We start from the raw sequence: 23,107 nt of genomic DNA on the forward strand, positions 1-23,107 counted from the left end.
ATAAAACTATAATCAACGAATCAGTCTAAAATTATTAATAAGGTCTTTATATTTTAAAGATTGGCCATTATTTGCCAAGTTAAAGTTTATATAATCTATTCCGTTGTGTTTTATAAGGGTTCATACATGCGGATACAGAAGGTTAGTTCTGCCAATAGTGATGCGAAGATTTAGATGCTATGTCAGTAGATCCAAAATACACTATACCATTGAAAATAACAAAACAATTATACACTGTAAATGAAACCACATTGGACTATCCAATATTTATAGGAATCAAGCGACAACACCAGTATGGTGGATTCCTGGCATTCAGTATAGCACACATATACAAATTATATTTCGAACCTGCAATATGTAATTATAATAGTCACAGTATATAAATGAAAACTAATTATGAATGGTAGCACTTTGTGAGGTGTACAATAAAAGACAAGAACCTATTGTGCGTCATATCTGCTACGTAAATATGCTCTTTGGTGTATGTACGGTATTTGCATTAATGTTGCCAGAGGATATATAAACAACCACACTTTCACAAAAACATGTAGGAGAGGTTGACGACTTGAGTCACTTGTATAAAGGGGAAATTTATCTTTCGTGTCCGTTTTGTAGGTGCAAGATTACTTTACGGACAACTTAGGTAGGGTTTTGATCAAATAGTAGACGCCTACATCATTGAAGGTTGGACATTCCAAGTGCCTTGGGAAGCATATGTGATCTGGCCAAGAAACACGCAGTCTGTAATAGGCAAAGATTTAGAGAAAAGGAGAACATGCTTTGCTTTTGTGCTTTGGTTTTTGTTGTCCTAGGGGCTGTTAGGGGATGCTCACCTCCCGTTGGAGGTTTCGTGGAACCCACTGAAGCAGAAATTGTTTTCAATGCAGAGTATGTTGTTATTGGAAAAGTTACGAAAATAATAACGCCAGACCCTGTACTAGTATATGACACTACCTATGGAGCACAGTTACAAATATCATGCCAATATAAGGGTGCAAATATTGCTAGAAATATCACCGTCATAGGTGCAGGTGAGTAAATTCTCTCTCTCTCCCTTTCCCTCTCTCTCTCTCTCTCTCTCTCTCTCTCTCTCTCTCTTGTTTTGAGAATTCATGCAATAACCATATAATAACTACATATGCATAACTGGATCTGCCAAGTATGATTCTTCTGCTGCTTTTTGTATTTACTTGTTCGTCGTTCTGTTCTGATATCTCCTTGTGTCTTTTTTGTCTACATATGAGGGTAAACAGTCTTGTATTTGAGGAATGTCCTCCATGTAAAGAATATCAGCCTTGCATTTTAGCAATTTCCACCATTACGTTTTAGGAAGGGGGAGGCTAACATTTATGTGTTTAAGGATTGTCCTGCATAGCTTGTTAGTATGGGGATGAATGGAGTATATTTGAGGATTTCCCTTCGTATTAAGAAGGGGATATCAACCTTTTATTTAAGGATTTTCATTCCATGATGAAATAGCATGGGAATAAGAGCCTAGCATTTGAAGTCATACCTCCATGGCGTGCTAAAGCGTGGATAACAGACTTGTATTGAAGTCTTAAGTCCATTGCGTGCTAAAATGGGGAAAACACACTTGTATTTGAAGTCTTACCTCCATTGCGTGCTAAAATGGGGAAAACACACTTGTATTTCAAGTCTTACCTCCACTGCGTGCTAAAATGGGGAAAACACACTTGTATTTCAAGTCTTACCTCCACTGCGTGCTAAAATGGGGATAACAGACTTGTATTTCAAGTCTTACCTCCACTGCGTGCTAAAATGGGGAAAACACACTTGTATTTGAAGTCTTACCTCCATTGCGTGCTAAAATGGGGATAACAGACTTGTATTTCAAGTCTTACCTCCATTGCGTGCTAAAATGGGGATAACACACTTGTATTTCAAGATTTTCCTCCATCACCTGTTAGAATGGGAGATATCAGCCTTGTATTTCAAGACTTTCCCTCATAAAGTGTTAGAATGGGAATATCAGTCTTATATTTCAAGACTTTCATCCAAGATGTGTTAGATTGGGAATATCAGCCTTGTATTTCAAGACTTTCCTCCATTACATGTTATAATGGGGATATTAACCTTGTATTTCAAGACTTTCCTCCATTACGTGTTAGAATGGGGACATCAGCCTTGTATTTCAAGACTTTCCTCCATTACGTGTTAGAATGGGGATATCAGCCTTGTATTTCAAAACTTTCCTCCATTACGTGTTAGAATGGGGATATCAGCCTTGTATTTCAAGACTTTCCCTCATCAAGTGTTAGAATGGGAATATCAGCCTTGTATTTCAAGACCTTCCTCCATTGCATGTTATAATGGGGATATTAACCTTGTATTTCAAGACTTTCCTCCATTACCTGTTAGAATGGGGATATCAGCCTTGTATTTCAAGACTTTCATCCATTATGTGTTAGAATGTGGATATTAACCTTGTATTTCAAGACTTTCCTCCATTACGTGTTAGAATGGGAATATCAGCCTTGTATTTCAAGACTTTCCCTCATCAAGTGTTAGAATGGGAATATCAGCCTTGTATTTCAAGACCTTCCTCCATTGCATGTTATAATGGGGATATTAACCTTGTATTTCAAGACTTTCATCCATGACTTGTTAAAATGGAGATATCAGGCATGTATTTCAAGACTTTCATCCATTATGTGTTAGAATGTGGATATTAACCTTGTATTTCAAGACTTTCCTCCATTACGTGTTAGAATGGGGATATCAGCCTTGTATTTCAAGACTTTCCTCCATGACGTGGTAGAATGGGGATATCAGCCTTGTATTTGAGGATTTTCTTCCGTAGCGTGTTGACATCGGAATAAACAATCCGTAGGCCTGCTCATGGTCGGTTTAATTGCTAGGCGAACTAGACTGCCACCTGGTGCCAAGTGGTGGTGGCGGTGGCGCAAATATCATATAAAACAATGAATTATAATGGATGAAAACGAAGTAGACTGTCAGGCTATTCGTGTTAAGATTACATATGCTGACTAACTCATGAAATAAATACATTATCAAACCGAATGTGTATTAATACCAATGAATAGTTTATAATAAGCCATGCCCCGGAAAAGGGGGGGGGGGGCTCTGATTGATTGTTCTTCCGTTAGTCTAACATGAAAATAGCACCTTTCCCAAATCGTGCCATAATCTCTGTCTGCAAATACAATATCATGATTCATATTTCAATGCTACACTTAATTAGACAAAACAAATGTGCATTTTTGATAAAGGAAGTGTATTCGAAATTGTGCGAACTCGATCAGTGCAAAAGCATGCAATAGCTAATGACATATAAAATGACAAAGAGAACGCGAATTACTGATACATAACACGAAATACCTATACCTAACTCTAATTACTCGAATTACCGGTACCTAATTCGAATTACCGATACTTAACTCGAATAGTTTTATTAAAAAAGGATGGTAAAACTTGTAATCACCGACTATAGTCTAAATCATGGTATCACAGTATAAAGTGCAAACAGTTTTGCGAATTCTTTTTCTGTTTTCCAGAAGCTGTCATATCACATGCAATGAGATGGTTCGATGTGTGTGTGTGTGTGTGTGTGTGTGCTGAGAGGGGGGTCTGACTCACCTGCAGCACTGATGGCGATTATGTTAAGAAATAACACCATAAATCAACAAGCGCTATGACAGATACGTCCGATACCCATAGGTAAAATGTTATTTCAAGCGAAGTCTTAGATAACAAACATATGAAAGAATACATACATTAAACCTATTGAACCTGCATTCACTTCATACCCTTACATACATGGATGACAACTAGCTACTTAATGTATTGTAGGGGAAAAAACCCCACAGATATTAACAACGTTGACATGTAAACTTTTCAACAAATGGGAAAACATAGTAATGCTTTTGCTGTATTTAGTGTTTCCGGACGAGCGCAAATATAAAAAAAATGAACGGTTGTCGATGAAATAAAGCCAACATTGTCTTATGTGAATACATATACTAGAATGCCTATCTAGCTGAGACACACCTTTTATACAAGATAGCATTAATTGTAGTCGAGTTTAGCTAAGGAAAACAAAAAGAATTCCTTGAAGTAGTCCTGCTTTAAAACTGTTTGTTTCATAATTTTTCTTAACGACAATCGACAAAGGCAATCGCAAACGAAGTGTATGTATGTATGTATGTATGTATGTATGTATGTATGTGTGTGTGTGTGTGTGCGTGCGTGCGTGCGTGCGTGCATGTGTGTGTGTGTATTTGTGAATACGTCTGTTTCTCTTTTTTTAAAATTTAGTTGTTTACCCTCTCGATAAATTTAACACTGATCGATAATATAGCTTTCTATAAAATGAACTGCAGCTGCACGTACTTTACGCCACTAATTTATTTCCCCATGAAACTTAATGCTAATATATTAAAAAATACAAATAATTTCTGCATAATTATTGGTCCGATACATATACCGAACATCAATGATTTTACATTTTGTGGATTGAGAACCTTAGATGCCAAATATGCACATTACTACTTTGTGACATATTATAAGCACACAAAATGTCATGGGCGCCCACACATAGGGACAGAGAGGAAGGGCACTGGTCCTTCCCCCACCACCACTCCGATTTAACCTCTAAACATGCTTTGACCTACGACCGTAGAACTTCATAGCTGACCACACCATGTTTGCATCATACCCACCACTGAAAATAATTTTGCGAGCTCCCCTGCTAAATGCTAATATTCAAATAATGTAATGTTGACAATAGATACGAATGATATGTTTCCCCAGTTCATGCATGGAGAAAGTGGTTAGAGCGTCCACCTCGGATACGGCTGAGTAATACCAAAGACTTTTTAAAACAATTGTAATAGCAACTGCCTCGCTAGACGCCCAGCTTTAAGGGGCTATCGTTTGGACTGTTCGGCCTGTGATATAATACTGTGACTGGGTAGAACATAATGTTGCATGTTTGCGGCTTGATGCCCCAGTGCTAGATATTACTACAAGCTGCCACACTGCAGACACCGTAGCGATATGACTTAAAATTGTTAAAAGCTACATTATCCTGCTATGGGCATTACATAATTAGTGGTATTAAAGTAACATACACCTTAATCTCATCATTGCATTGTGTGCTGATAATATTTTAAAAGCGTAACATTTTCTTCTACTGGAGTTTTTGTTTTCTTTAATCGTATGTAAAGAAGATTTTGCAACAGTAAGCGGATCATTTTGCATTGCATCGTTTATCACATGATAAATTTATGAAATTAGGTGCCTGAAAGTGAATAACCAAAATTCAATCAGGATACACCATCACCTGATATTACCTCCCCTCGATGAAACTAAATAGTATAAACAATGCAGAATATAATTATAACAGTACAAAACAGATAATGCGGTCACACTTTAAAACTCGGAACCATAACATACACAGTACCACGTAAAAACTACCAAGAATTAAGAGGAGAGCCCACCTATTTTGTTCTAAACAGGAGTCATTTTCATCTCAACCCAGGAGACATTTTCATCTCAACCCAGGAAATATTTCTGAAAACGAAAGTTGTAAAAGGTGAGCAAAATGTAGAGAGAGAGAGAGAGAGAGAGAGGTGATAACAAAACAATATAAAAGAATTAGAAAACAAAGTACAGTAATGTCCCACAAATGAATTGGTTCACATCCTGGTGCTGACAACGATTATGTTTTGGTGCAATGAGTTCCCAAGGATGGCTAATACCACATATTTATAGACTGATCTGCATGGCGTTGACTCCTATTATGGAATTACATATACGTTCATCATTATTCAATCTTACAAAAAAGCGTTACCATTCAGTTGTCTTAAAATTTTGTATGAACTGAATCGCAAAGTAAAGACACGGAAACAAAAGTTACCAAAAGAAAGTTTGAATAATCCATCCAAAATATACCTGATAAGATATGTGTACAAAACTAATTTGTTCTAAGAGACAGGGATTGCAACACAGTTCATAATTTTAATATAAAGCAGCCAAAAAAAATAATAATTTACGGCTAGGGTATGTTATCATGGTATAAGGAACTAATACTCAAACAATTGTCTACGGGTGATAACCTAGAGACTCTAATAATTTGGGACAGAGATCTGTATAGTGTGGCATTTAAAATTAAATAAAAAGTTTTGTGTAAGGTCCAGTGAGGAGAGTACATGTAGGAAACATGTGGGAAATATCTGGGAGGAACATTACTAAAAATGAATTTACTACGAGTTGCACAGAACGCTTGATTGACATTCGATTTAATGATATGAACAATAATGCAATATTTTAGGATCTTTTGGGAAACACAGTTCCATCCTTCTACTCAGTGCTGGTACATTCAAGTAGAGAATCAATAGCACTGGTCAACAGTGAAATCATTACTGACTTGAAAAGGCCCTAATCTGTAGTATTTTGGTGTGCCGAACACGAATATAACCGTGAAAAATTTGTATTGGCTCTCGTTTTGAAGATATTCATATACCTCATTTTCTATGTTTCACTGTGTAAATTTCTCCAGTAGGACTGCAGCAACATCCGGAATAATGATGTAACATTGCATAATACCATCATGCTCACATCATCCACAGTTGATTGCATCATTTTCTGATGCAATGCAATACTAATGCCATGCGGCTGCTGAAGTAAGTTGACGTCAGCAGTGTACTATACATGTGTAGGCCTATTATACTAATGCCAGGCGGCTGCTGAAGCTGACGTAAGCAGTGTACTATATAAAGCCCAATCAGATAGGTTCAGCATTTAAAATATTTTAGACGTTGTGCGAGACAGTTCAAGCTACTGTTACATAAAACTTATTATTTTATCCATTTACGTACAATAAAGAACAGTAATGCCTCGAAAGTGTGTTAATACCGCGGACAATTTTTGCTATATTTGTGGGGAAGTGACATTTGCCAACCAGAAGAAAAGTATCAATTCTCAAGTGAAGAAGGCATATCATCTTTACTTCGGATGCAAGGTTGGTGACCAAGACAAGCCTTGGGCTCCGCATATATGCTGTGATACATGTACAACACAGCTTTCACAGTGGTTGAATTGCAAAAGGTCATCAATGCCGTTTGCAGTCCCAATGGTGTGGAGAGAGCCAAGCAACCACCTAAATGACTGTTACTTCTGCTTGGTTCCTCCTCTTTCCGGCGGAATAACGAAGCGAAAGAAGTCCAGAATAGTCTACCCAAACATTCCGTCTGCATTGAGACCAGTTCCACATGGTGAGGGACTTCCTATTCCAGAACCTCCAGCAGAATATTCTCTTGATTCATCTGACGAAGACAAAGGTGAGTCGACCTGTTCTTCTCCTGGTCCATCAGCATGCAGTGATCCAGATTTTCACTGTGGTGCATCATCAACCCCACACAGAATAACACAGGAAGAACTAAATGACCTGATTCGTGATTTGGACTTATTAAAGAACAAGGCAGAATTGCTAGGATCAAGACTCCAACAATGGAATCTTCTAGAAGAAGATGTCACAATTACTGCATATCGAAAGCGCCACCAGCAATTGGAGCCTTTCTTCAGAAAGGAAAGTAATCTGATATTCTGTTCCGATATTGAGGGCCTCATGAATGCTTTAAAAATCACTCATGACCCACAAGAATGGAGACTATTTGTGGACTCTTCGAAACTGAGTCTCAAGGCTGTGCTTTTGCACAATGGAAACATTCTTCCATCTATTCCAGTAGTGTATGCTGTCCACATGAAAGAGACATACGATAACTTAAGGCAGCTACTGAATTCCATTGAGTATAACAAGTACAGCTGGCACCTCTGTGGTGATTTGAAGGTAGTTGCCCTTTTAATGGGACTGCAGCAAGGATATACAAAATACATGTGTTTCTTATGCGAGTGGGATAGCCGAACAAGGGAAATGCACTACATGAGGAAGGAATGGACTCACAGGCAGAATGTAGCCATTGGAGAGAAGAATATCCAACACCCAGCTCTGGTTGAGGCTCAGAAAATCTTGCTACCACCCCTTCACATCAAACTAGGTTTGATGAAGAACTTCGTGAAAGCCATTGACCGGACTTTGCCAGCATTCCGATACCTGCATGAAAAATTCCCTCGACTCAGCGAAGCAAAGATTAAAGAGGGAGTTTTTGTGGGTCCTCAGATTCGAGAGCTTTTCAAAGATGACCGGTTCAACAACTTGCTGGAAGGTGACGCGAAACAAGCATGGAATGCTTTTCGCCTAGTTTCTACAAACTTCCTCGGAAATGTTAGGGCAGAAAACTATAAGGAACTAGTAGAAGACATGTTGATGAAGTATAAGAAACTTGGCTGCAATATGTCTCTAAAGATTCACTTCCTTCATTCCCATTTGGATTTCTTTCCTAGCAACTGTGGTATTGTTAGTGATGAACACGGCGAACGTTTTCATCAAGATATCGCAACAATGGAACAAAGATACCAGGGAAAATGGTCCACTACAATGCTGGCTGACTACTGCTGGACACTCCTCAGAGATGCTCCCGAACAGCTGTACAAGAGACAGGCGAAGAAATCTAAGATGTAGTCAATGACTTGATTTTTTATAGGTAGGCTATTACAGTTGACCTTTTACTATTGGAATGCATTTCGTTATGTAAACATTAATTTCTTGCAGATTACAAAAAAACTAGAGCCAATTTTGCAATTTGACTGTCATATTCGTGTTCAGCACATAAAAATTGATAAGAATTGACTAATTTTATTTCAGTAACATGACTTTTGTAAAAATTTGTTGTCCAGTGTAGCACAATAACAAGGTGACTGATGTGTTGACAAAACCAAACTCATCACTTATGTCCAGTTTCATACATCACAGGAAGGTGTTGGTAACTGTCATGTCATGCAAATACAATTGTTTAATTAGTGATGAAAACCCGTGGCAAATAAATGTCTATTAGAACTTAAATTTTATTTTTACATGGAAATAAAACACGTGACAACTGATTCAGATAGTAGTAGCAGCTACTGGACAAATGATGCTTTTTCCCATAGTTCTTTGTATCGTGACTTTTGTTTGCTCAAAATTAATTCAATATTTGTCAATTGCATTATAATTTCTCATATGACTTCATGTCAATATGTTCGGTGTTTGCATTAATGTTGCTGGAGATCATATTATCTACCAAACGTTTATAACAGCATGTTGGAGGGGTATGTCGACGGCTTGAGTCATGCGCAACGAGCAAAGGGGAACTTTATGTCCATTTTATTGGTACAAGATCATATTAGCACTGGAGCTAGGACATTCCAACTGAGTTCGGAATCATATATGATCTGACGTACACAAACACACAACTTATAGCAGGCAGACGTTCAGATAAAACATGCTTTGATCTGTTTGTTGTTGTTATCATTTTGCTTTTGTCCTTGGGACTTTTAGGGGTTACGCACCTCCCGATGGATGCTTCGTGGAACCCATTGAAGCGTACATTGTTTACTATGCAGACTCTTTATTATTAGAAGAGTTATACAGATAATAACCCCAGACCCTGGTCTTGGTATATGACAGTAAATGTGGAAAAGAATTGCTACTATCACATGAATGCAACAGCGATAATAGTTCCAAATAAATCTCCATCAGCGGTGCAGGCGAGGACCATTATATATCTTTCTCTCATTCTGTGTTTGCTAATTCATGTACGAACCGTACATACCTATCTGTATCTATCAATTATTACTCCGGCTGCGTTTATATAATTACTTGTTAGTCTATCAATTCATCTACTTATATCTGTCTTTGCCAGTCTACAGTCTGTTGCGCAGGAATGTACAATATACACATTCCTCTTTCCTGCGTGTCGTAAGAGTTTAGAATGGGGATATACAGTCTTGAATTGGGCCATTTGAACACACGAATGATCGTTTTACCGTCACAAATATCCAACAGTAATGGAAGTGCTAACGATTCGTTGGCAAACACAATTTGCAACATTAAAACCACCTTTAACGTCCCCAAGCTCAAATACAACTTTGTTGCTGCCTAAATTGACCTTTATCGGAGGAGAAAAATGTTTGTGTTTGTTTTTCTTTTATACAAACTCAAATCTATGTATAGTTGACTGAAAGTAAAATCCTTTCACTTGTTCTGAGTTACTGATATAATACTTTTTGAAACTATCCTACAAAAAATACCACTGTTACGACTCATGCAAGGCAGTCAAGGAATAATCATCAGCTGTACGAGCAGCATCTTCCAACGTTTCCACTTTCCGCTCATTAAGATAGGCCTTGACGTCACTAAGGATGAATTTAATGAACTCGTCAATTAATACGAGCTTTATGAGGTTATCGTAATCGTTATCAACCATTCTGGCTGAGCACCATCTATCGATTAATTCGTTTTATTTCATTGCTAATTCAAAGTGTTTGTCTAGTTTCATGTTTACAAATTCTAAACATTTGTCGACATGCCTCAGGAACAAACTCATACCCCATCAAGATATTTCTTAACTACATCATAATCAGCACTCTTGTACTGACAATGAAATGTAGACTACACAAGCTTTGCAATAAGTAAACTTTGTAACCACAAAGTCAAATCCTATCTTGGCAATTTCAAGCTTTCAGCAATTATTTCAGCTAATTCTTGTAATCTATACTGCATTTCCCGTTCAGCTCTCTTCACCTACACCCCTTCTACACCAAATCTCTCTCTCTCTCTCTCTCTCTCTCTCTCTCTCTCTCTCTCTCTCTCTCGTCGGGCCAAATAAAATAGATGTAAGAAATGTTGCTGAGGCTGGCTTAACCCTCTGTGCAGGTACGGACGTTTATAGGATATAACCAAGTCATAATGTGCTAGGTAGGTGGAAGCAACCGTGTCCCTCGTACAAGGCAACGGTGACTAGTGGTGGTTATTTGCATGCAAGATTTGACCAAAAAGAAGAGTGTACCCTTAATAAGGCATGTGCCAGCATTAGACCAAATACATTGCTTGTATAGATCTTTATTCAGTTACGTAATTGTCAAAAAGCATATTATGGCACTGTATATAATTGGTCAAGTTAAAATTAACCGCTGCCTTTTAATTCTGGACACACAAAGAACAAAAGGAATAGAATGTTTTAATCTCTCTCCCTCCCTCTCTCTCTCTCTCTCTCTCTCTCTCTCTCTCTCTCTCTCAATATTCATCGATCCTTTCTGAAGATGGCTTAGCTTCAGAAAGACCATAATGCCTTGCAAGATCAAGCAACTCGTGCTTCAGAAAGACCATAATGCCTGGCAAGAGGAAGCAACTCATGTTTTTGCATGCATTCTAGCTAAACAATGGGTCGGATTTGAAACAAAATGTTTCGACATTTTATTACATTGTGAAGGCATGTTGGTTTCATAACAGATTTGTCAAATATATGAAATTGACATCATTACCAGTTAGGATGAACATTCCGAAACAAATAGTCAATTGAAATCGTAAAGACAGTTTTAATATTTCTGAAATGTTTTAGAAATTCAGAACCCCAATAAATCCAAAATATCTGCTACGCCTCCAGGTTTTAAAATGTGTAACAGAAATAAGTGAAACCAACACTTTTAAGTAAAATCAACAAGTAATTTATTTCTCCACAATACAAAGTGAAAATTCAAAAGGCACGTACAGTATTGTGAATTACACCCCAAATAATCCTACAAGTCCAAAAATATAACATGTTCCGAAAATATAGCAGGTTCCAAATGAATTCCAAGAGTCTTGCTTATCCTGATGTAACATAGTGATGCAGTCCAGAATGTCTTTGAATGAGTTCTCAATAATCCCAATGATGCGTGTATAAATAAAAAAGTCTATGAGGAAGTTAGTAATTACAATGAATATTTTAGATTTAGAAAGAATTCTCTCGAATTATATCTGACAGACTGATATAAACCAGGGATGAATTATTTTATTTTATTAAATCCCATTTTATACACATCTTCGCTTGACCTATACCGTAATAGAACGTGAAGAGTTCCAACGGCCAAACCTAGTCTAATTGTAAAACAAAATACTGGCCTCAAACTCTTTCTACGTAAACAACTTTGTTTACAACTTTCAATCATTGACAAAACTAGTTATGTTAACATTTTTTTCTCATAAATTACAAACATGGCAAAAAGTTAATCACACAATATAAATTAAATAAACATAACACCAGTCATATATGCCAACTTGGCGTACGTGTTGATCATAGATACATAGATCATCGAAACATGTTGTTACTAGTTCTAATATCGTACTCAGAGCAATCTGCAAATACAAGTTTATTTTTAAAAAAGATATACATACTAAATGCAAATGACATTATTAGGAAAATGCTTGACAGCATGGATCCGTGTAACTTGTTTAACGATAGATAAGAAAAATACGGGTTTTATGTTTCACAAACACGGCACACACACTAAATATACATATGATCTCCGTTAGCTGCCTCTCAATTTCTAACACACCCTTTAACAATGCTGTGGAAAATATCAACATAAAGCATAAAGAACGGTTCTTCATGTTACTGCATAAAAAAGATAGAGTTATAGCGGCACAATTACCTCAAACAGTCCGAAAATATATCGTTAATTTTGATCCGACATTTTAACCAATCGACCAATCAGAAAGCTCGTTAATTTAGGTGGTCTGTTAGAAATAATAATATATAACAGAACCGTTAGAAATGTCGAGAGATAAAGTTACTCAGATCCTGCAACAATAAGGATAGACACTAAGTATATCGAATCTCCATCACATTATCACACTTATCACAACTTGGACGCTTTGTCGTCTGCTTGTTGGAAATAATGACATCTTTTTATTACATTTCTTCAGGCTGTCTTGTTATTTCAGTGCTTTCAAGTCTATTTGCATAGGTCACTCTTCCCAGAAAGTTTTGCATTCATGAAAAATTAATAACGATCAATATAAATTAGGAATCAGGTTGTCCATTTACATGGTAACCAACTAATGCAATGTTGGGGGGATAAAGTCAGGTTTTTTACTGCAATGTTCGCCCAAAAATCTGGGTACGTGGGAAAGATTGCCAGTAGCTTCTCATTCGTTGGTGTTTTCTCACGATATTTTCCCTGGTTCTTCCTCAACGAAATATACTTGCCGCCATCTGTTGCCTATCTGATGCTCAAAACTGGCGTTAACATTGGAATCTTCTGAATTAATTCCAATATTGAATGTCATATATATATATATATATATATATATATATATATATATATATATATATATATATATATATATATATATATATATATTGTCCAGAACATGCTGATGTACCAATAATATTGATGTATCACAATGATATAATATAGATATATTTTAATGAATTCACAATAATTACAAAGTAGTGTTGTAGTCCAAAAGGTAAACGAACACTTTGTGATTACAACGAATAATTTAAATAAATGAGTCATCTCAAGTTATATCTGATCAAAATAGCAAATGTTTCCACAGATTGAACTTTAGTAAAGGAATGAATAATTCTTTACCTCATCCTATATATGCTAATATTACTTGACCATAGGCACAAAAGAGAGCCCATGATGTTGGTAAGTTTAAATAAAACAAGTTCACTTCCAGAACATTATAATTCTGTAAATTGTACACACACACACACACACACACACACACACACACACATACACACACACACAGATACATTTGCATACATAAATGCAAGCATACATACATACATACATACATACATATACGAATGCATGGAACTATATATTTCTTAGAAATACGACAACCCAGTACTATATAAATGAATGACTTGTCATTACCCTGTAAGAGTACATGGGAGCGTATAACCTGATTGTGAATTAGCCGAATGTCAAAGTCCTACGCAAGGCGATACCTATGGGCCATTAACCAATAATATCGTTAGATATCGTCATGGGCCATTAACCAATACTATCGCTAGATATCGCTACGGGCCATTAACCAATAATATCTCTAGTTATCGCTATAGGCCGTTAACCGATACTATTGCTATATAAGGTATTATGATTGACGGACAATCTGATCTAATGTCACACTAAGCTGACTGGTGCTATAGGTGTATTTTTTGTTACACAATTAACTATGTTCGTTGTTTGCCTTAAATGGGCAGCCTCGTTTGATCATGTGAATTGAATCGATGTTTTCAGCAAGGCGCACTGAAATTTTGAAATAAGAGTATAGTATATATGCTTAAATAATAAACATAAGTGTATTTTGTTATTTACCCCCAAAATTGTTTAATAAATTCCGAAAGTTCCGTATTTACTTGCTTATCAGTCGAGTCAAACTGCAAACAACAAAGATACTGCGCATGATAATCTTTGTTGTTTGTTCTAGGATTACTTCTAATAAACTGCACAGACCCAGATCTACCAGCTCATTATGCAACGGCAGATCTGGGTCTGTGCAGCTTGCAGTTAAACGCCACTATATACGGTAATGTCTGCATTGCGTATTTTTGCTGGGGGGGGGGGGGGCAGAGGGGAGAAATTGTTCATATTTTTAGTAATACAAAATGCATTACCTTATTGATCAATGCATTGTCATGTACAAGATAAAACTTGCTCTATATTCACTATAGAACCACTTTGTCTTCGGTTTTATTTGATTGTTCTCTTCGGTTTAGTGACAAATATGTGTTTCGAGCTTAAGGTGCCATAACCAATTTTATTTATTAATTATTCCTCTCCAGTCTGCATAAGGCATTAATTATTTCTCTCCTGTCTGTAGAAGGCATTAATTATTTCCTTAATGTAAGCTGACATCCATCTATTTGTAAATGAGGATGAAATAACTTTGTTCCATTTCATGTGGGTACGAATAGGATACAAGTCAGCTTTACGGACCGTCATAGTTCTATTAACATACACCAACTCCAACCCGATGTTTGCATTGGTTAGAAGCAGTAAGAAATTTGGATGTTATGAAGTAGATATAGAAAAAAAGTATCACACACAATTTCGTGTTAATAGAGTTAACCGGCCCTGCTGAAGATAATTTTTTTAGTTATACATTCTTCTAATTTGCGATAGCTGGAGTAAATATATGTATATGTAAATGATAGTCATCTTGAACATTTCTTGCATCCTATTGTTGATAAGTCGTATCTATCCAAGCCTTTCGTTCAAGTTTCTATTGTCTATTTGGTTAGGTCATAACATCTTTCAAAACATTATCGAGAGAGAGAGAGAGAGAGAGAGAATGAGAGTGTGTAGCATAGGACATAACCTAGTTGAGGTGGTAACGTGTCATTTCCATCTATCGTGCCATGTTAATAATGACAGCTGTCTATTAAACGGGGGATGATGTATACATATGCTATATAACTGACAAACTGCGGTCACTCATTATATTAAAGCGTCTGACTCATTGTCCATGTGTCGTGGGTTCAGAACCCAGCCATGCTAGCCCGGATGAACTGTTATGGTGTGTCCTTTAGGAAAGGTACCTGAATCCAATTTCTGGCATGACATAATCAAAAGCCCTTTGAAAATTCCGTTAAAACCAGCCAACTGGATCCCTCCGGCAGAAATGCACACATATTTTCGACACCGTTTCGATCATTCTTCAGAAATATAAATATGTCCACTGGAAAAGACCGCCACCCCTGCATACAATTATGATGGAGAAAAAAAATCGACTCAAGATGCAAGGGACAGACGTGTAAGTGAAACTATATATAACCTAATTCTACGGAAAAGAAAATAAAAATCAAACTTGCTCTACGTCTTTTTAAGGCTCGTGTTAAATTTGAGTTATTTGCGTTTAGTACCTTCAACGTTATCGAGAAGAAGCTATAGTCATCATGCAAACTTCTGTTTAACAGCACCAATAAGTCACGCAAAATTTAGTAGGAGACAATCAAACTCGACCTATGTTAGTTCCATTAGCTTTCTGGAAATCCATCAGGTCCTTCAGAGGCGGCATTTTATCATGTATATGCAAACTTCTAAGTTAGATCGGACTATAATTCAATCGCTGTGTTATAAAATGGCAAAAATAAAATTTGACTTTGATTTTGTGCTGTTACGCGTCATACTACCCGTGATTTCAATTCGTTAAGTTCTTCATAAGTTAATGATCGGGATGCTTGCATGGTTTATTGTCTTCACATTTTTATGCTATATCCATGCTTTTCTAAGCCGAAGATCCGTATTTCATGCCACGCACTAGTAAACAATAATCAAACACCTAATACTCATAATTCTTAATATCTCAAAGTACTAAACAACTTTACGTGAAAATAGCACGAGAATCCCTTATCTGAATAACTTAGGAAGGTGCCATTTTACGAACTAGTCCGTGCTACCATAAACTGTTATGAATAATGTACGTTATGACGATTGCTCTTAGGAACTGGCTAATTACACTAAAACCTAACAAAACTATAAACAGAAACATAAATGCAAAATGCACATACCGTAGGTTTGTTATAATGTTGTTACTCTATCGAATAAGGGTTTTCAGCTACCCGCCCGGCTAACAAAAATTATTTCTCTTTCAAAATGTGATCATCGTTTTATTCTTGCTCATGTTTATTGGGTATTATGCACACTTTGAGTATACAGACACACATATGTTTGTTTTGCTGCCCTTTCGAGGCCCTTTTAAAATATTGGACCAGACCTCCAACGCTTGACCAATTTCGGTCCTGTCGGATTTGCCCGAGGTAACTTTCATCCTATAATATTGTTTAGTGGGATGTCGGCTAGGGCAATACACTCCACCAGTGTGTGTGTGTGTGTGTGTGTGTGTGTGTGTGATTTGGATTTTGAACGTAACTTTAACAATATTTCGGTCATATGGCTACGATATATGCAGTGTGATAGTTTATCGTCATGTCTAGCACTGAGACATCGTACCACAGACATATAGTATAATGTCGCACCCATTCACATTATCCTGAAACCAGGCCGACAAGTCCTAACGCTAACCTCTTAATCCTAAGCGCGTAGCGAGGCAGCTGCTTTGTGCCATTTTTATAAGTGTTTGGTCTGACTATGCCGGGGTTCGAACCCGCGACTCACCGCATCCGAAACTGACGCTCTGTCATCTTAGGCCACCGGAGCGGTCTCCACCAGAGAGCACAGTAATGTTCCCAAAGGAGAACGCAGTACTAGATTTAGTGTACCCATGAGGTCATAGGACATCATTCAACGTCAGTAGTGCCCGTCGAACAGGTATAACTTCCGAGGTCATTAATCCCGTTGTAATGACGGAAATGTATACTGTCCTAAGACAGATCCATGTAGTCAGCCAATCAAAACTTGAGAATGTATTCTGCGACGTACTAAACAACAATTTCTTACTATTCAATCGACTTCTTAGCATATATAGACTAATAGAGTTCTGACTTCACTGTTATTCCAACTAAACACTGAGCTAGTGATGGTTTCTTATTTCTTTTGTATTATATTAAAGCATGTTCCCATATAAGTCATTATTCTAAAGGAACTTTGCATTCGCGTTACAGCCCATCCATTTATCCTTTACAATTTCATTTTCGGTGTATATTTTTTTGAACATTTTTACAACCATTACAGTTTCGTGAAACATATATTAATTATAATAATTACTAGAAGTTGTGACACACACAACGTCAAAATAAAATAAAAATGTTTTATTGTTTCCTTCAACGTTTCATTTGAAATTATAAAGCCTCATGAGATAAATAAATAAATGTTCGTGTACTTTTACGTCATTACTATGAGGTGTGACACGTGCCGCATTCATGGTCCTATCAAGGTCACTGACCATTAAGTCTTCCGTCAAACTTTTCGGATGAAACTTTATAAATTTATATATTATCACCAGGTGTGTTAAGTACAACATTTTATAAATTTATATATCATCACCAGGTGTGTTAAGTACAACAGTTTATAAATTTATATATCATCATCAGGTGTGTAAAGTACAACATTTTATAAATTTATATATCATCACCAGGTGTGTTAAGTACAACATTTTATAACTTTATATATCATCACCAGATGTGTTAAGTACAACATTTTATAAATTTATATATCATCACCAGGTGTGTTAAGTACAACATTTTATAAATTTATATATCATCACCAGGTGTGTTAAGTACAACAGTTAGAATACTTTCTGCTAGTTCTATGTAATATGTCTGTATTATTATACTCTTTGTTGCCTCTGCTCTATAACATGAAAACGTATTTTTAGTTACAATGATCAACCATGGTACATTTATGTTTCTGAATTTTATGATATTTACAAAATGAGCTACATATATAAGTTTCTAACGAAGACAGATTGCGGGCGGTTTAACAGCTACGTTTTGTGAAAAGTACTGTACCATATGAATCACTAAGTGAACTTTCAGGAAAGATATAGTGTTACCATTGTTACCATTGTTAGGTACACTTATTTATAAGCATTATTGATAAGAGTATTATCCCCACTGAATGGTTAGACGTATATAGTCCAGATACATAATGGGGGGGTGGGGGCCATACACGAGGGGGTGGGGGCCATACACGAGGTACAAAACTTGGTAGGAATAGGCGTTTAAGCATATTGTGTAATATTTTACGATAATTCATAACAATAGATTCAGACTCTAGGTTGAAGGTTAGGGTTATACACTGAAACACGGTGCGAGGTTAGATCTGACATAAGTACTGCCAATAGTGTTCAACAGTTATTATATAACTAATACCCAAAAATACGTTTAAAGTGTGTTTTTCTTATTGTCTTTGGATTTCGAGAACGAGATCAGAAACTTCATATTAAGAAATAATTTCTCAGACTATTCTTGTCAGAAATTTTGAATGACTTGTTTTCTCATTTACCTGCATTGTTAGAATTGATCACTGCTACACATATTGGTTGAAACATTAAGTACGAATTTCTTCTCTAACTTGATGGTTTGTTTAACTTTGGGGTATCTGTATGACACTTTTGTCCCCGTTACTTACTGTGTCATTTCCTTAATATAATACTTTTATCAATAATGCTTATAAATAAGTGTACCTAATAATATTATAGTTTACATGTATACATAGTAATTCTACAGCTGTTGCAAAGATCCGAGTTCATAATTGCACAATTTATGTGACCACATCAAAGGTGAACAATGTGCTGAATTAAACGTACACTGTATATGTTAGTTAATAATATCAGGTTTGGCGTTTTATATATTTACTGTTGTGTTTATTATAATAAAGTTGGTAAGACTCTGACAGGTGATGGCAGTGCCAGTGGAAAAAAATTAAATGAATAATTTGCCAGTCATTACAGTATCAGCGCTTTTGTAGGGTCGATACCCTTTCGAGCATTGCCCATCATTGCATTTTACAGTTAGGAAATACAAGATATTGCATGGACAGAGAATTTATCTGGATATATATATATATATATATATATATATATATATATATATATATATATATATATATATATATATATATATATATATATATATAACTTCTTGTAGCTACAGCAATTCATCACAGCTTCTGAACTTCTGTGCCTGTCATTTGCTCAGTTGATCTGTGCGACGTCCGGTAATCTGTGCGGCGATATTGTCTAATTTCGGTGACTTTTATGCGACCTTTCGTCATTCCTTTCCCTACGAATTGTAATTAAGACTGGAAACAGTCATATAGATCTATAGCAAACAAGGATACAGGCACACAGGTTCCGATACTGATGTTAATCGAAGCTGAACAAGACTGACTTACCTCAAAGTTCGTACGGGGTGTCTGGAATATGTCTTGATTTATCACAGTCATAACTGTCAAAAGTTATGCATTTCTCATATAATTTCTTTGACGAGTAAGGCTTATATATATATATATCATATTTACTCAGATAACGAAGAGCGAATTCTTAAAAAAAACAACATGGCTTTAATCAGATATATCTTTTGCAGTTTTAGTGTTTTATTTTTCAAACTTATAAATAGCAGATCTTTTTCTTACGATCTCCAATAGCTCCAAAAAATATTTTTTCCCCACCTGAAAGTAGCAATAGATGAGAACTGGTCGACTAAAGTTTGTCTGATTATGTAGAAAATTGTTATAGATACAAATGTGTGATGGCTTTAAATTATAATTAATCATAATTTGCCATAAATTCCTTTTCAAATTGTGACTGGCATGACGCAATTCTTCAGCAATATAGTGAAATATACGATGCAGCATTTTTATTGAACTTTAGTTCTGTGAATATTTTTGTGAAGTTTTGAACTTACTGAGAGTGGATGCTTCTTATATCGCAGAATTAATATTCTATCTACAGGCATGCTTTGTCAGTTTAATTTTGTTACATAAAAAAATCTATCTTATATTAATGCAAGTTTTGAAATAAAAGCCATGCCTGCAATACCTCTAGTTTGAATGAAGTTTTCGCTGTATATTTAAAACTAAAAGGCCTGATGTAAGGTAATCCAACTGACAACTATTCTATTTATACATGAAAGCAAGGAAAATCATGTATAATGAATGAATGTTCAATTGTGTAGATACTTTTTTCAAAACAAATCTAGGAATTTATAGTCAGGAAAATTGTAGGGAGTAGTGTGTGGGTGGGTGGGTTGAGGTGGCATCAAAATTAGTGGTTAATGAGAGAGCTTACACTGCCTGATGATGACTAATAATGACTATACCTGAAACCTTGAGACACGAATTTCACGTGGAAACCAACGGTAAGTTATTTTCAGTCACGACCAAAACAATTACATATTGTACGTTTGTGGTGAAAATCCTATGGCTGTATGTCACGATCAAAACAACTACATATTGTACGTTTGTGGTGAAAATCCTATGGCTGTATGTCTGTCTGTTTAAGACGAGTAGAGATACCAAGATGTTCGAGATTGTCAGAGACAATCAAAGGTACCAGTTTTATTAGATCCAATATGACCTTATTGCATGTAAAGTTCGATTTCTTTGAACCCATTAACTTGCAAGGAGTAGCGATAAGATAATTACGCCAAACGTATATAGGAGGCCTGTGACCGGTACAGCTAGAAGAAATTTTGTACTAAAAACTTTTTGATGGGCACCGGGTGGCCGTGTGGTTTAAAATGTTTGCCTTCACTGCCATCTTACCTCTCTCTGCCTGGGTTCGAGACTCATGCTAATATGGATATGTTTGGGTCGGTAGTTCATACCGGGGTTTTTCCGGTGTTCCAGAACAAGTTATACTGGCCGCCTTGTATAGCCAGCCCATTCTGAGCTGAAGATGGCGAAAACCCGCAACAACAACAACGAATCTTAAATTCACTCTTCATTGTAGACCCAGAAATCTCTCACTTATTTTGTTGTCTAGAATGTGTAAATTATTTTATAAAATAAAACTATAAATTCAAACTACAAAAATTGAATTGCTTCTATATTTTATATTATTCCAGCATTTTGTGTCTGGAAGCTGGAATGGCAAATTGGTCTATTATAGCATGCACATTATGTCCATTGACCATGCCTCATTATTATATTTTTTCATACTCTTAACTGTTATGACTGTGTTTTCTTAAACTAAATAACAGAAACAAACGAAACCAACAAGTTTATTAAAATAAAAAATAAAGGTTTTTATCTAAGTCGCAGAGTGGCAGTTTAAAAGGAATGTACAGTAATTGTATTGGGGCCCCGAGTGGCCGAGTGGTCTAAAGCACTCACCGTTACGGATCACTGCCATCTCACCTCTGTCTGCGTGGGTTCGATTCTCGGATTCGGATAATGTGGGTATGTGAGAAAGCTTGCCAGTAGCTTCTCGTGGATCGGTAGTTCTTTCCGTAGTTTTCCCGGGTTCTTCCTCCACCATCAATACTGGCCGCCTACAACAACAACAACATTAATTTTATTTAAATCCCAAAATAATCCTTAAAGTTCTAGAACAAGACCTAAAGTATAAATTGTTCAGAATGAATTCCACTCTTGAATGTGTTGATGTGCCAATAGTCTTGAATAATATGACGTGCTAACAGTCTTTTATTACAATTATATAATCCAAAAATGTCTTCGAATGAAATCACATTAATTCCAAAATAGTGTTTTTGTCCAAACAGTCAGTGAGCACTCTGCAATTCTATTGAATACTGTAAATACGCGATTCCTCTCAAATTATCTCTGAACACATTAAAAGTAATTGCACTAGACTGGTATAAAATCGGAATTAATAATTATGTTTGTCATAACCTTTTATAAAAACGTATGGCAACATAAAATGATCAGGATATTGGTCACAAGTTCGCTTCCGAAACTTTCAAAGGTGAAAAGGTCATGTCAACATGTTAACAAATATTATCTTAAAGAACAACCCACAACCATTGACAAGAGTTCTCTATCTAAACATTTGTTAACAAATGACCATTAGCTGAAGCTTTAACTTACATTGATGGATACAAATTAAGCACAATATATTATAATCATCATTATCGTTGCACTATCTGCTTTATCTTCTTACTTCCACGTAAGGTACGGAAATGAAGCCAATGATAGTACAAACGAAAATGGGTAATACCTCAATTTATAATAAGGCACGCACTCATCTCATGCTTTTTGTTTCAAAATTATCTTGATCGATTCGTATATGTAAATAATCGACGATGCGATCGGGAAGACGTTAAACACCTTGTAAGCTTCCTTTCGCTGTATCACACGTTTATCCGACGCACTTTCAACAGGCAATAAAGTTACACTTGTCGTCTTTCCTCCCAGATAAATCCGAATCTTATCTAAGATTTATCTAGACTTCGCTGTAGATTGTGATATGTAACATTCATAGTATGCATGGTATAATTTACATAACAATTTAAAATACTTGGCTAAGTTAAAAACTATATGAAATACCTACGAGAAAATGGAAATATGATATATAGTGCTAAATGATCTAAATGCAGAGAGCCACAAAGTCAAGACTCCCCTAGATTCCGTACTAATGCAAAGTTGTATAGCCAGTTGTATGAATTTTGCCAGTGCCATTCTTAAGAACAAATATCAGTTTGAATTTTCACACATTCATATCATACAAGCTTTTGGTTAAAAACTCAGGCTTTTTCTCAAGACATATTCAATAAATATCACAGTTCCTCAAAGTTAAATCTAACAAACCTTGCAGGAATATTTT

At 36.1% G+C, this 23,107-nt stretch overlaps 1 protein-coding gene across 2 annotated transcripts in view; it reads left to right on the plus strand.

The window, feature by feature from the left end:
- The first annotated feature begins 531 nt into the window (after positions 1–531).
- The window catches only part of LOC149788405 (uncharacterized), a 33,451-nt gene continuing 10,875 nt past the window's right edge, over positions 532–23,107 (plus strand). The window contains exon 1 of one of the 2 annotated variants that reach the window (XM_089974366.1): positions 532–1,031. In XM_089974366.1, the coding sequence (XP_089830492.1) occupies positions 776–1,031 (256 nt within the window). In that variant the 5' untranslated portion in view covers positions 532–775. The remainder of the gene's footprint in view (positions 1,032–23,107) is intronic. The other variant, XM_089974365.1, reaches the window with a different exon arrangement.

This window comes from Sinohyriopsis cumingii, chromosome 11 (assembly GCF_028554795.1).
Source record: "Sinohyriopsis cumingii isolate HCF-2022 chromosome 11, ASM2855479v2, whole genome shotgun sequence".
Lineage (NCBI taxonomy): Eukaryota > Metazoa > Mollusca > Bivalvia > Unionida > Unionidae > Sinohyriopsis > Sinohyriopsis cumingii.